The sequence below is a fragment of the Salvia splendens genome, chromosome 3 (genome assembly GCF_004379255.2).
Source record: "Salvia splendens isolate huo1 chromosome 3, SspV2, whole genome shotgun sequence".
Classification (NCBI taxonomy): domain Eukaryota; kingdom Viridiplantae; phylum Streptophyta; class Magnoliopsida; order Lamiales; family Lamiaceae; genus Salvia; species Salvia splendens.
In genome coordinates, this window is record NC_056034.1 from 20,796,047 (window position 1) to 20,811,699 (window position 15,653).

The 15,653-nt window shown below is 41.3% G+C and overlaps 1 protein-coding gene across 1 annotated transcript; it reads right to left on the bottom strand.

The window, feature by feature from the left end:
- Positions 1 to 4,758: 4,758 nt before the first annotated feature.
- On the bottom strand, positions 4,759 to 7,871 carry LOC121796727 (neutral ceramidase 2-like). The gene is made up of 9 exons (XM_042195517.1): positions 7,573 to 7,871; positions 7,160 to 7,368; positions 6,790 to 7,095; positions 6,471 to 6,705; positions 6,135 to 6,393; positions 5,926 to 6,051; positions 5,649 to 5,712; positions 5,412 to 5,581; positions 4,759 to 5,322 (listed from the first exon to the last, which is right to left on the bottom strand). Exons 1-9 carry the CDS (start codon positions 7,869 to 7,871, stop codon positions 4,759 to 4,761), a joined length of 2,232 nt encoding a protein of 743 aa, XP_042051451.1.
- Positions 7,872 to 15,653: the final 7,782 nt, after the last annotated feature.

The window sequence follows — 15,653 nt, forward strand, 5'->3', positions numbered from 1 at the left end:
CGAACAGGCTGGGGAGAGCAGGGAGGCCGAGGCTGAAGCTGAAGCAGACAAGGAGAAGGAAGCTGAACCTCACCGAGAAGGCGGAGACGAAGCTGGCGGAGTATGATTTCGTCTCCCTTCTCTTAGTTTAGTTTCTTCCTTCTTGTAAAACGGCCTTGAAGCCCTTGTGTAGAAAATTTTTTTTCTTATGAATGAAAAAATTCTTCTTTCTGCTCTTGTGTCTTCGTATAGCCTTTCGTACTCTCTTTTACTCCTGTTGTGGTTTACTACCTGCTCAGTAATCTGAAATGCCGAACTGACATAGCTGCTCTATATTCTGAACTCTTAAGGAGCTGGAGGTACTTCACTGGAAGCGGCTGTACTCTTCGGCCTTAGACGAAGCTGAGAAAAGAGCCATAGCTGACCAGGTGAAGAATGACGAACTCTTGGCTCGTTCAGTGAAGCTGGAGGCCGACAATAAGGACTTAGAGTCCGAAAAGAAAGATCTAGAGGCCGAGCTGAATACCGCCGTCGCTGAGAGGACTGCGTATGAGGATTTCATCTGCAGGCGCGGGGGAATGACCATCTCTGAAGTTCAGGAACGAGTTGACGAACTGTGGGAGGAATATAATGTACTCCGGAGGAACAATGCGCTGGAGAGCTCGGCTTGCCAACAAGTCGTGAAATCATTGCGGCGCTGGGCTTCTCGGTACGACATTGTTCTTTCCCGGCGTCCCTCAATTGAGAGATTCCTCAGGCATTTCCCGCCAACAGATGCTAGTACTCCAGCTCAAACCTCTGATTCACTTGCTCAAAACCCTACTCCAAGTCAGCAACGAACTCAGGGACAACCAGAGACGTCAAGTCGAGGACGGACTGAAGTTCGCAGAGGAGCTGTGGTTATGAGTGAGCAAGATCAACAAATGCTTCGTGAAGAGACTCTTCGCCGCCGAGGTGCTAGAGCTTCCCGGGCTCAGGGAAGAGGCGGTAGGTCGATTAGAGCATCTCGTCGACCTGCTTATTCTTCAGCTGCCGAGAACGCCCGAACTCGGCTTCACGAGGATTTTGTGAATAGGTGGCTCAACTTCAGCAACCCTGGACAGTAGAATAGTCCTTTGTAATAGCGTAACGCCATTTTGTAGAGTAGCGGAGTTGTATGCCGAACAAGATTTAATAAATGAAATTTTCATTTCGCTTCTAACACTGCGTATTAACAGCTCAGCGAAATAATTTCATCGTACTTGTTCTCGGTCTTATGAAGTAAACTTCTTTGACCGGACTTGGTCCTTGGTCTTATGAAATAAACTTCTTTGACCGGACTTGGTCCTTGGTCTGATGAAATAAACATCTTTGACCGGACTCGTCTTTGGTCTGATGAAATAAACATCTTTGACCGGACTCGTCTTTGGTCTGATGAAATAAACATCTTTGACCGGACTCGTCTTTGGTCTGATGAAATAAACATCTTTGACCGGACTCGTCTTTGGTCTGATGAAATAAACATCTTTGACCGGACTAAGCTTGTGTCTTAATTTGGCGAGTTTTATCGCTTGGATCGGACTTTCCCTTGTCCTAATTCGGCGAGTTTTATCGCGTGGATCGGACTATCCATTTGTTGCAGTTCGTTTCAGACGAACTGCTTGTTTTTTAAGCCGAATTGTGGTCTTGTATCTTCTTCAGAAGCTTGGACTCACAATCGTTGGCTTATTGTTGCAGTTCGTTTCAGACGAACTGCTTGTTTTTTAAGCCGAATTGTGGTCTTGTATCCTCTTTAGAAGCTTGGACTCACAATCGTAGGCTTATATATGTTCTAAAAAGGGGATCAGCCTTCGAAGAACAAGATACCTCAGCAACATTTGTAAGAGACGACACGCACATAGACAAAACACACCTAGACAAATAAAAAGCACATAGAGACAAAAACGCACATAGCCTTAGGACCGAACTAGACACAAGACTGATTGACCGGACTGTCTCTTACAAATGGAACTTTTTGAGGTTGGAAACGTACCATGTTCGGGGTACTTGTGCTCCTGACACGTGAGTCAATTTGTAAGACCCTTTGCCGAGGACTTCTGACACCCGATATGGACCTTCCCATGTGGGTTCGAGTTCGCCCAGCTTTTCTGCTCGGCTTACTTCGTTGTTTCTCAAGACGAGATCTCCCACTTGAAATTGCAGCTTTTTCACCCTTTGGTTATAATACCGGGCTACTTGCTTCTTGTACTTGGCTGCTTTTATGCAGGCCAATTCTCTTCTTTCTTCGGCCAGATCTAGTTCGGCTCTCAGTCCGTCATCATTCATTTCTGAGGAGAAATTTAGAGTTCGGGGACTGAGTATGCCGATCTCAACCGGGATCACAGCTTCAGTGCCGTACACCATCGAGTTCGGCTCCGGTGTGACTTCGGTCATTTCGCCTGCCTCTGACTCCGGCTGCTGTGATTGCTATGCTTGATGGTGCCGAGCTGATTGCTCGGCACTTTTAAGCGCAATCTGTTCTTGCTCTTATTTGATCACCTCGGATGACCGCTATCCCTCCTTTAATGGGGAAGGTGTTCGGCGAGGATGCCTCTGATCGCTATGACCGGGCTTCTTTTTGTCTTCTCTAGATGAGCTGTCTAAAGACCGTTTTCGACGGTCGGCCTCATCGGCACGAGAAAACTGGTCCGCAATGTCCCACATCTCTTGAGCTGTTTGCGGACTGCATTCCACGAGCTTTCTGTAGAGAGCTCCGGGCAGGATTCCATTTTGGAATGCCGAAATGACAAGTAGATCATTGAGATAATCTACTTGTAGGCATTCCTTGTGGAACCTTGTCATAAAGTCGCTGATCTTTTCGTCGCGACCTTGACGTGTAGAAAGCAGCTGAGCCGAAGTGATTCGGGCTTCCGCTTTCTGAAAGAACCTCCTGTGGAAAGCATCCATTAGATCTCGGTAAGATCTAATGCTGCCTTGGGGGAGGCTATCGAACCACCTTCTTGCGTTCCCGATAAGCAGCTCGGGAAACAGCTTGCACATATGGACCTCATTGAGACCTTGGTTCGCTATGTTATACTGATAGCGTCCCAGGAAGTCATGAGGATCCACTAACCCGTCATAAGTCATCGACGGAGTTCGGTAGTTCTGTGGCAAGGGAGTTCGGGTGATATCGTCCGAGAACGGAGTCTTCAATGCTCCGTACATGGCGAACCCGACATCTCTTCGGTATGGAGGAGATGGAGTTCTCCTGTGATTCCGGTACCGAGGAGGAACAGGAACATGTCGGGGTTGAGGATTCTTCTTCCTGGAAGACACGGCACTACTGCGGTAGTGACTTTCATGTCTGGAGGAGGAGGGAGAATCCACCGTTTTCGTCTTCGGCTGTTGGCTCTTTTGCAGGAAGGCTAAGAACTCATCCTGCTTCTCAGCCAAGAACAGCTTGACAGCCTCATTCAAATCAGGCTGCTGGGAAGACTCGGTGTGTGGACCTTTTGAGCGGCTTGTTCCTTCATCGTGAAAACTGGAAGTAGATGTCTCCCGAGGCTGTTTTCCGGACCTGCGGGCTGGACTAGCTTCCTCATGGTTTTCACGAACGGTATTACGGGTAGTATGTGATCTGGTATGCATTTTTTTGGGGTGGAAAAAGGGTCAAAAATTCGCTTTATCACAAATTTGGTTCTCTGTTTCCCACAGACGGCGCCAGTGATGGTTTGGCGAATTTTTGATGGTGATGAATGCAGGAAAATGCAGATCACGACACAGAGATTTACGTGGTTCGATTTACTGAGGTAAATCTACGTCCACGGGAAGAAAAGAGGGCAGAGTTGTATTGCTTGATCTGTTTTCTACAGCTTACAATACAGACTTGCTACATGATCTTTTATGTCTAGAGAGCTTCTTTAGAACTTAACCCTTTTCTATCTGATCTAAGTTCTATTTATACATTGAACTAAGATCGTGGCTTGCATCACCACTAATGATGGTTGTGGATGTCGTGGAGGTCATGGAGATCCTGCATGGGTCCACTATCTTGCATGAGATCCTGCATGAGTCCACTATCTCTGTACTTGGTCCACTATCCTGCATGAGTTGACTATCTTCCAGTTCGGTCGAATGCTGAGACCGAACTGCTGAACTATTGCCGAGCAGCTTTAGCCGATCTGAGAGTAGAGCTTGACTGGTCGGCTTTTACCGAGCTGTAGGCTGGGGCCGAACTCTTTGGTAATGCCGAACTGATACTCTTCCTTGGTCTTTGGGCTGATGGGCCGTCACTGCTATTGGGCTTGTTTATTCCGTACCCCATCAGTAACCAAAAGTTAGGTTCACAAAATCTGCAAAAACCATTGTTTATACTTTAATATTGAAAATCGTCTGATTTTAAGCTCAAAATTATATTTTTACTAACAAAATAAGTTTTCAAATAAAAAATAAAAATAATTGAAAAATTCCAAAACGAGATCCATTTTGAATTATTTATTTTCAGTTGGAAATGATGGGTTATGGTTGGACGAGAAATGGTAACAGGCTAACAGCCCCGTGAAGGAGGAATGCAGTCTTGGCTTAGAACCATGATTTGGAGGGTATGCGCGCATTGCGAGATTTCCCATTTTATTTTCATGAGGACATTGCACTAACGTAACGGTCCCTACAATTTGATCACATATTATACATTCAAAATATTAGTATTTATTATCGTCCGCAGTCCCTAGTTTGTTGGTCGACGTCCAAGTCCAACAAGTTGCAAGTAATTTATTCATCACACATAACATACTAATACTAATACTAATACTAATACTAATACTAATTCATGACAACACTGAATCCAGAAGCAGCTCCTGTGAAATACTTCACTGGGGATTCTTTAGTAGTCTTAAACGATCCGTAATGTCTCAACCGATACACCCCTAGGCTCGCCTCTTGCGGCACCTCCCACTCGACCGTGGCTAGCCCATACGTGCTATTCGAACTATACAACGGACCATTCCACTTGAAGAAAACGCAGAAATCATCATCGTCATAAACAGCTATCCATTTATCACCCTGCTGCTGCATCTCCACCACCGCAAATGTGCCTTCCGTCAGCAGATCATATCTCGGGTTTGCGCTCCAAAACGTAGCGTTAATCCTATCCCCAGCCTTGAAGGGCCCACTTTTAGTGTCGTGTTTTATGTCACCAAATTTCACCCCAGGCGGAGGAGAGTCCCCGGTGGGGTCTTGCAAGAGGCTCAGCTGCAGTGATGAGAGATCAGGAGGCGATGGACCTTTCACGACGTGGCTATCGCCTCCTGCCAGTGCTAGGGCCAGCTTCTTGAATTCTTGGATGTATGCGGATAGCGTGTGAGGGCCGTAGAGAGTTGATGCAGCCTGTTTTTCTTTACATTAGAGACCATCCTTTCAATTCCAAATAAACGTATATAGTGAGAAATGAAATGTTTGATTATATTGAGTCACACCTCGTAGCGCTGCTGTTTGTACTCCTCAAAGGTGGCTACATACTGGGAATACGTGTTTGTTAGGCCGGCTATAACCACCTGAGTGGCGTTGTCGAATTCCCCTCCTCCCGACCTCATCAGCGTCTCCTTCACTCCCTCCCGCAGTCTTCTGCCCGCCATTGTTGTGAACTCTGTTTATACACTGATAACCTCAACAACAAGCGAAATAAAATTAGCAAGAGTATGATTAGACCAGACCTCCTGGTACACAAAGTATCACCAATTTCCCCAACCTCAGAATTTGAATTGGTACAACTGCTGGCTGCAACATATAAATAATTTATGATCGGTACGGGTTTTAATATGTAATTGGTAAAGTAAGACAGAAGCGCAGAAAAAATAGTTGAAATTGTGCAGTGGATTGTGGGGCCCATATATAATAAAGGAAGAAGAAGGAGAAAAAGGTTTCCATAAATGGATATGGACTATTTCTATGGGACGGACGAAACGGAGGGAGTACTAAGTAACTTGTTACCGCCCAAGCATAAGGCCAAAACATTTCTCCTGTGTCAAGAAGGACAGCTTTGGGCTTTTGACATTCAACTTGATATGGGCTAGGTTCTCCAATAGCATCCCTCACTTTCTTCCAGAATTCATTAATCTGCAATTACAATCATGCCATCAAATTCTCAACTCATAAAAGTTTTTCCAAGTACGATTGCAAGAAAGCTAGGTCTAACTGACCTCGGTGTCACCTTGTTGAAAACCGAAAACGCCAGGGCCATCGGTAGTCCCGGCTGCAAAACCGGGACCTAGTGCAGCAGGGCAAGTTTTCACCACCTGCTTATTATCCAACACAACTTCTATATCTGTAATATTCAAGTAGGTTTGCCGGTAATCAATCTTCCCGGCGATTTCCTCACCAGCAGACGTGAATAAATCCACAGCCTTCTGGAATTGCCTCTCGCCAATCATCTTGGTGCTCAAGATCTCATCTGGATATCTATACCAACAAGTTTTACTATTTCTCAAAATCCAACATTATAAACAAGGAATTAATTAATAGTAGCAAGTAAGTACCCTGGACCACGGCCAACACAAAGCTGATCGTTGCCATGGCAAGAAGAGTGATTAAAGTCACATGGCTTTCCACTGTCCAAGCAAAAAGCTCCTAATACGTTGGGGCTCACATCTCCCACGTTCGACTGACAAAACGCCCCCACAAATCGCGACCCGTCATTCTTCCTCACCTTGGCGCTCTGGCTAGCTGTCTTGGAGCACGATTGCCCTCCCGTGGCCTTGATTCTCGATGCAGCTTTAATACCAATACAAAGAAAACAAAAAGAATTAACAACATGATGCAAATGCATGCAGGCAGAGGAATGATCAAGCGACTTACATGAAGCCTTGATCCTTTTATGATAAGAAGAGGAAGTGTTGGTAGTAGTAGAAGTGAACCAGTCCTCGAAGAATCTAGCAGCAGCGCCTTTATTGTCGCCGCTGATGAGCTTATTCTCCTTGCTCATGGAAGTCCCATGCGTCGCAAACCAGCTGAAGGCGCCCGTGCTTTTCCCGCTGCTTTTATCCACAAACTTCATCAAAGTCATTTGTGTGTCGACGTTGCTCGGATACCTACTCCTTTCCTCTGGAGGGTTGAAAAGGTATGCGCTCGGGCTCCTGTTTATCCCACCGTTCTCCACATCCCCTGCAGATTTCATATTTGTTATGGTCAATCATAATATCGATATGTCAATTCTCTTTTTAATTACCTGTGTTGATTAAAATTGAACCGGGCTTGAGATTGTCGTGAGCCTGGACGATGCTAAGCTCGATTGCAGTGACAAGAGCGTCGAAAGATTGGGGGACGAAGCCAAGCGAAGTTATCGAGTAAGTCACATACTGCAGGTAGCCTCCTGGACCAGCATGAGTGTGAGTGCCACTTATCGCAACATTTCCTTCATTGTACAACTCTCCATATCTTTGGTACCATGCACATACAAAATTAGTTCTAGTTGCTCTGACCTCATAAATAAATATAAATATAATTAATTCTAGTTGCTTTGACATTTATTTTACATGTTACATGTGAATACGAAGATATTTGTTTTGACATAGGCTGTTGATATTAATTAGCAGTTAGTTATTTAAGATTATTAGCAACGTAACAGGACTATATATATACCTTGATTTTAGTCTCTCAAGGACTTTAATAGTGACAAGTTGGGAAGCCATCCCAGCATCAAGATTAACATAGGCGATCCGGGCACCACCTTTTGTGGTCTCAGCAACGACGAAGGCACGTGCCCGGAGCCGGAAATGTATGCCACTGGTGACTTGCTCCATGTTAGCATACCCCATCATGTTGACTCCGGCTGCCGGGCCGGTCATGTCGTTGCTCCCCACACCTATTAAGTAGTCTCCATTAGCAAACACCAACCAGCTGATAAATAGGACTAGACCTAGAGCTCCGCGATTGTACATTCTGCTGATTCTCGTATGTCCATTTTGAACATTTATTCAACTAATATATATACACAATATTTTACTCCATTTCTTAGTGTTGCATTCGCTGTCGCAACAATATATACCCTTAGTTTTATCCGGTACTTATTTTTGGTGTTGGTGCATATAGTATATATTGTGATTAAAAATGAGGCAAATGTGTTTCTATAGCTTATAACTTTAGTTAGTAGATAGCCGTCCAATATTTCAGTTCGTATTTTCTGAAAAAAATACTCCTACTCTCTTTATTTCTTTTTTTGTGTGTCCCATAAAAATAGTTCATATCCATTTACAATAACATTTTTTTCATTCTCTTTTATTTTATTTATGAGCCCTACCATCCGCCACACAATTTAACTATTTTTTCTTCTTCTCCCTTACTTTGCCAATTACACGTTAAAACTCATGTCAACCCTAAATAGTCTATTTCTATGAGGCGGATGAAGTAATATTTGGTTGATCATATGGTAGGATGGTCTTTTTATTTTTGTTTTTAATTTTATTTTCTAATTCTAAAATAACTCTTAGCTAATCATATGTAATGTAATGTAATGATAATTGATATTGTTGTAATTTGAATAATATAATCTATTTTAGGCTTTGAAAATAGTAAATATTGGAAAAGGAGAAAAAAAAAGAACGAAAATGTAGAAAGGGAATGGAGATAATAAAACCAAACCTGCGTCATGCTAAGTCTTTTGCGTTTTAAGCACGGTATGGTGTGCGGTGCTAAATAGAACAATTCCCGCACCGCATCGCATTTGCATCTCCTGTGTGGCTCGAACACAAGGTAATTGAATTTGAGATGTTAATGATTTGATTTTTTTTGGTTGAATGTGGCTGGAAATTTTAATTAAATTTGAGATCTATAGAATTTGATGTTAATGATTTGATTTTTGTGATTTGAATCTGTTAGATGTTGGGATATGTTTGTTTTGATGAATGTAAGTAGCTTAAATTGCCTGCTTTGTTTACTGTGAATTAGGGCAAACGAATTGTTTAACCTTTCTATTTGAGAAAATTGGATCCGTGGGGCACCCTACAACTATAATAACGAAAATGTACTCATTTTGTTATTTCTTTCATCCATGGAAAAACGCCACCCACATTGGCGTGTTTCTAAATAAACACGCCAACCGTGTTGGTGTTTTACAATTTCATCTTATTTTATACAAATACAGTATTTAGCCTAACACGCCCACTTGGTTGGCGTGTTTAAATGAAAAACGTCATCTATGTTGGCGTGTTAAGTTAATTTCGGCTAAAATATATCCTAAAATATAATTTATAAACGCCTATCCCGCTGGCGTTTTTAAGTTAGAAACGCCGACGGCATTGGCGTGTTTAAGGTAGAGACGCCAGTCCTGTTGGCGTGTTTAATTAAAAACGGCAACAACATTGGCGTGTTTAGGCAGGATGATATATCAGACTCTCCTCCCCCAAATCGTGAAACTCTGACCACACACACATCGCGATTTATCCACACAACGCCCATTCTCTGTGATTTCGCCATCTTCTCCGTGATTTCACCCTCCCTCCATCAATCGGTGCTATTCTTCCCCATATTTCATATACTTTTCGGTTAGTATACTTATCTTTTACATTATAGAGTAATTGTTTGATAGTTATTTAGGGTTTGTATTGGGTTGTAAATTGAGTTGAAATTATGGGTTGCATTATTATTTAGCATATTGGCTTGTTTGAATGACATTATTGTTGATTAATAGTTGAGATATTGGTGTTTAGTTAGGGTATAAATTTGATTAAAAACCTAAACCCTAGTGTTGTTCTAGCTTAAAAATTGGGCAACTTGATTTGGTTTATGTGGGTTTTAAATTGGTGTTGCATTATTTGGTTTAGGTGTTACATTATTTGATATTGGGTTCAATAGTGACAAATTATTGAAATTGTTTAGGTTGATTTATATTGTTTAGTTTGAATTGTTAATGTTGTGTAGGTGAATTGTGTTATAATTTTGTGTAATGTTGTGTAGGTGAATTTGTGCATTTGTGTATTGTGCATTATTTGATATTGGTGTTCCATTTTTTGTGATATTGGCTTAAATAGTATCCAATTATTGAAATTGGTGTGGGTTTGTGTATTGTTTAATTTGAATTGTGAATGTTGTGTAGGTGAATTATTGCATCATCTTCAAGTTCTCGTCGAAGACTCTTATGTGGTCCTGAGGACCCTTCCGTCTTATATCTTCAGAGACAACATGTCTCTAATAATATATGGGCAGGAGTTGAAACAGAAGACGTCCGCTGCAGAATATATGAAGGAATAATTTGCGATGTTCCCATACATCCCCGTGTATTGGCAGTAGTAGACGAGATGGGGTTCGGCGGCATATTGAGGTGTGGTCAACCAAATGAAATTGACCACCATCTTATTACCGCGTTGATTGAACGCTGGAGGCCAGAGACTCACGCGTTTCACTTTCCAGTCGGTGAAGCGACAATGACTTTGGAAGATGTGGAGGTCTTATGGGGCTTCAAAGTTGACGGGGATGCTTTGACGGGTTACATCCCCACTAAGGATGCCAACTATTGGATGCAACTATCTTTGGATTATCTTGGATTTGTACCAGATACAGTTGAGCTGAAAGAAATGGTTTGGAAGCAGACAAGCTTATCAAATCAACTGAGGATTGAGTTGAGTGATGAACACGACCAGTATATATATGTTCAACGTGCTCGTATTTATTGTCTGCTGTTACTTGGTGGTCTGATGATCCCGAACGCCTCCGAAAATAAAATTCCATTCTTCTACTTGTAATTTTTCATGGATTTAGAACGATGTGTTAGCTATAGCTGGGGTGGTGCGACGCTTGCTTGCTTGTACCACAATTTATGTGAAGCTGCTCTTGCTAGGAGGAGCGATGTCGGGGGAGCTTGTACTTTGTTACAGCTGTGGGCTTGAGAGAGAATCCCAAATATAAGACCGAAAATGCTAAATCCCATGCATATAGACTACGCACCATGTGCAGTCGCGTAAGTTGTTCACTAATTAATTTTTTAAGCATAATTTTCATTAATTTCCATGTTATTCGCTCATAATTTAATTTTTTTAGATGGAGTGGTCCGGCGTCATATGTAAAAGCACCCGGGCATTGCATTGAAAATTTCAGAGATCAGTTCTCCAGAATGCACGCCAACCAAGTAATTTATATAACCTAAATTGTTTTTTGTTTGCTGTTTTGATTGAATTTGGTTTGACTAAATTTGTTTCATATGTAGTTTATTTGGAGGCCTTATGTCATGCGAAACTTGCCGGATATTTGTGTTGACGGTCATTCTATATGGACGTCGATCACAACCCTTATTTGCTGGAATATGGTTGAGCCACACTTGCCACAGTGAGTGTTGCGACAATTTGGGATTGTCCAACCGTATATCCCGCTTCTCAACCGGTTCCACGGTTCTGATTTTGTGAAATAGGATCGTCGTGGCAAATCTGGCCGAAATTGGATTGAGTACCACACCAATCATATACAGTCCCGTTCTGTATTGACTCGCCAGTCCCGTTGGTGTTTTTAGGAAACACGCTGATACGGTAGGCGTTTTAGAGAAAAACGCTTACGAGGTTGGCATTTTTGGGTAAAAAAACCAACGGGACTGGCATTTCAATGCAGAAACATTTTCCTCTTTTTTTATTCATAACACTTAACATACCCTGCAAAGTCACCATCACAATACAATACATTATGTAACATAACCACCATGACAATACAATACATTATGTAACATATTGAATACTACATAAGTCCACATAAAATACCACAAGTCCAAATAGTAATCAATACATAAGTCCAAGTAGTAATCAAATAGTAATCAATACATAAGTCTAAACAATCAAGAAGTCGGGCAGTTGCGCCTGTCGTGACCAGGTTGACGGCATTGTTTACAACGACGTCGGGCTCGTGGCTGGTCAGCTTCACGGACATCCATCTGATTAGGAATCCTAGTTGTACGGTATAGACCGCGACTTCGAGGCATTAACTGAGTTCGTGAACACTGCAAAGTTCATTCAATTCATGTCTGAGTGGATTGAACACCCCATAATATTAGTGTACTCAAACACTTGTGTGGTATACGGGATTAACAAGCGATATCATGTTGTCGTTTCTAAACCGCGCAACTGCCGCTGCATGTGAACACAGAAGTCTCCACATCTGCCACTTTTGACATTTGTAGTTCGACTCCAAATACAACACCTTCCACTTGTTACCACCATTTCCCCCAATTCGACGTTTTGTTTGAATTACATAAATCCCTTGAATTGAGCTTGGTGCTCTCACATTACGTAACTGACATTTTGCATCATTTTTGCACACCTTTTCATGCGCCCACGAGATAAGTTGTGTCGTACATTGTCTTGATGCAATTGCCCGCTCATTGAACCATTCTATTGTCCTCCAAAATATCATATCAATGCAAGCTTTGATTGGGAGTTCTCTTGCGCCTCTCAACACATTGTTGTAAGATTCCACCATATTAGTGGTCACCTCACCCCATCTTTTGTGTTTGTCGTATGCCAAATTCCATTTTTCTAAATCCACGGTATCAAGGTACTGCAAAGCCTCGTTGTTGACGTCTCGAAGTAAACGATGTCTTTTCTTAAACTTGCGCTTTTGGATAGCAATACCCATTTTCCAAACCAATCTTTTAACCATGATACCTTTGTGATTCTGCAGAACATTCTTTCTAACATGTACCAAGCAAAACCTGTGATGACCTTTAGGTTCTTCTTTCCATATGGGAGAATTCATTGCATCTATGATTCCCACATGCCTATCAGATATTACACATATTCCATGCTTTGCTACATGAAGTCTTATGCGTTCCATAAACCAATTCCAACTTTCTTCGGTTTCCTCATCAACAATGGCATATGCAACAGACAAACATTTCTTATTAACATCAAATTCAACGGCAATAAGAATTTTACCTCGACATCGACCACGTAGATGAGTTCCATCAACTGTTAAAACTGGTTTGCATAGTTGAAAAGCCTCCACAGCTGGTCCAAAAGCCCAAAATATGTACTTGAATACCTTGTTCATACCGTGGCTTAATCTATCATCATGCAACCATTCGAAAATTGTACCAGGATTTTGTCTTTGCATTTAATTCAAATAAGCCGGTAAAACATTGAATTACCACTCCCATCCACCATATACAAGCTCAATAGTTGTCCCCCGAGCATACCATGCTTTCTTGTAACTAATTTTCACATGAAATCTATTTTCAATATCCGCCACAATAGCTTTTACCTTGTAGGCAGGATCGTTTTCTATCTGATGTCGAACACTCAATGATATCATGGACGACGAAAGATTAGCGTGCCCATTATAATTACGATCCCCCATACAAGTATGAGCAGTGCTAAACACTCTAATTTGACAGTGTTCATCATGTTTTCTCAATGTTGCTTGACACTCCCACAAACATTTCGGTAATGACTTATCTTTCGGATTTCCTTGTGGCCACTTACAAACTGCGTGCCATCTCTTTCCTTTACTTTCAACAACTGTATATTGTCGGATTTTTTTCAAATGCCAAAAAGTCACAGTTGTCTTCAATTCCAACTTCGTTCTAAATTTAGTATGCAAACCGACATTGGTAGGATCTTTTTCACTCCAACAATGCACACTGGGATCAGCAGGCTCAAAGTTCTTTGGATCAAAACTATTATATATACCTGGTAAGGTGCGAAAATAGTTCATTCCACGTTGTGGGAACTGTGGAACTACTCTTCCTCCAACAGCTCTTCCTCCAACCACTGTTTCTCCAACTGGAATGGATGGTCTTGAATCAACAAATTGTTCATTATCAGACGAATCACCATCTGAGTCTGTACTAACAATGTTTACATCTTCAGAATCATAAGGTGATTGTGGATCAAGAAAGTCGGCTTTATCAGGACCTATAATGTCATCAATCACATGCCAATTGTCACTGTCCCCTAAACGCACGCCTCCAACATCAAAATCTTGTGTTGCAGCAAAAATTGGTTCTTGGGCTCTCGTAGACGTACCAACATCATAACTTATGACATGATGACTATTTTGTTGAGTATTTGCCGAATACTCAACAAATAATTCAATTTGACCTCCTGTAACCATACTCTCACTGAACATTAGTGGCATGTATATTTCTTCTAGTATAGTACCTATAAACGTGACTCCGGGTCCAACGCATATAGTACGTTTCCATATTATTTGAACTTTGTTTTCAAATATTCTTATCCCCATCCTTTCACAAATTGTTTCCACAAGCTTATCGTAGGAAATACTTTCATCCAACATAATGAATCCTTTTGAAAAAGGAGGATCATATGCTCCAGGGATTATCTTTCCACCCCAATATAAATTCACACATCACGTCATACTATCTGCAATAATTTCAAACACAAATAAATATGTATTTTTTTTACATTTATCATTATGTAGAGTGAGCCAAAAATTGGTCAAAATTAGATATTAATTACATCAAATATATACTATCATAACAATCCATCAAATATTGGTAAAAAATTAGATATACTACAATATATAATATCATAACAATGCATCACATATTTCTATTAATTACACTACAATATATACTATCATAACAATCCATCAAATATTGCTAAAAAATTAGATATACTAACCGAATAGGAGGACTAATGGTTGGAAGAATGAGCCAAAATCGAAATCTTCATGCTCAAATCGCCGATTGCGTCGACCCGAGCAAGGATTTGAAGGCTTTTCGCATTTGGGGAGGGTTTTCGCATTTGGGGAGGGAAAGTGATTAGGGTTCGCGATTGTGGGAGAGATCCGACTGTTATCTGGTTCAACGGTAACACGCCATTGAAGTTGGCGTTTTTATCTTAAACACGCCAACGTGGTAGACGTTTATATGTATTAAACACGCCAACATAGATGGCGTTTTTTAATTAAACACGCCAATGTAGATGACATTTTTTAAATAAACATGCCAACCAATTAGGCGTGTTACGATAAATACTGTATTTGCATAAAATACGATGGAATTGTAAAATGCCAATACGGTTGGCGTGTTTACTTAAAAACAAGCCAATGTGGGTGGCGTTTTCCCCATGGATGGAAGAAATAACAAAGTGGGTACATTTTCGTTATTATAGTAGTAGAGTGTCCCATAGATCCGATTTTACCTTTCTATTTTGATTACGAATCAAGATTTGATTTTTTTATCCCTATGATTGTTTTGGTATGGCCAAAGACTCTTAACTTTTATTCTCTGCATCTTGCTATGTATGTTTTCTTTTCTTGTGTACATTTGATTGAATCAATCGCATCCTTTTCAGAAAAGAATTAATCATTGCTAATCTTATTTTCAGGTATTAATGAAGATCACTAATTTTTTGGAAGGGGATTCTGGTATATGTGAGTCTGAGTGTGGCATAATGAATAAAAGTGCCCCTACTGCACTCAGAAGAAGTAATCGACATGTTACTAAAGAGGATCGTTTAGATGTAATAAAAGGGCAGAAACGGAAAGATAGGCGTCTAGATGTAAGAGAAGAACGAAAACAGAGAGATATTTTGTTAACAACCAAGGAAGATCTGTTTGCAAATCTACCAGAAGAGATTACATTAGAGATCTTAGGAAGGCTCACCATTAGGAGCATTATGACGTGCAAGTGTGTTCTTAAATCATAGCGCCATCTGATGGAGGGGGATGAGTTTGCGATGTCATATACTCCCAAACCAGGCCTGACTTTCGTTCATCGGGAC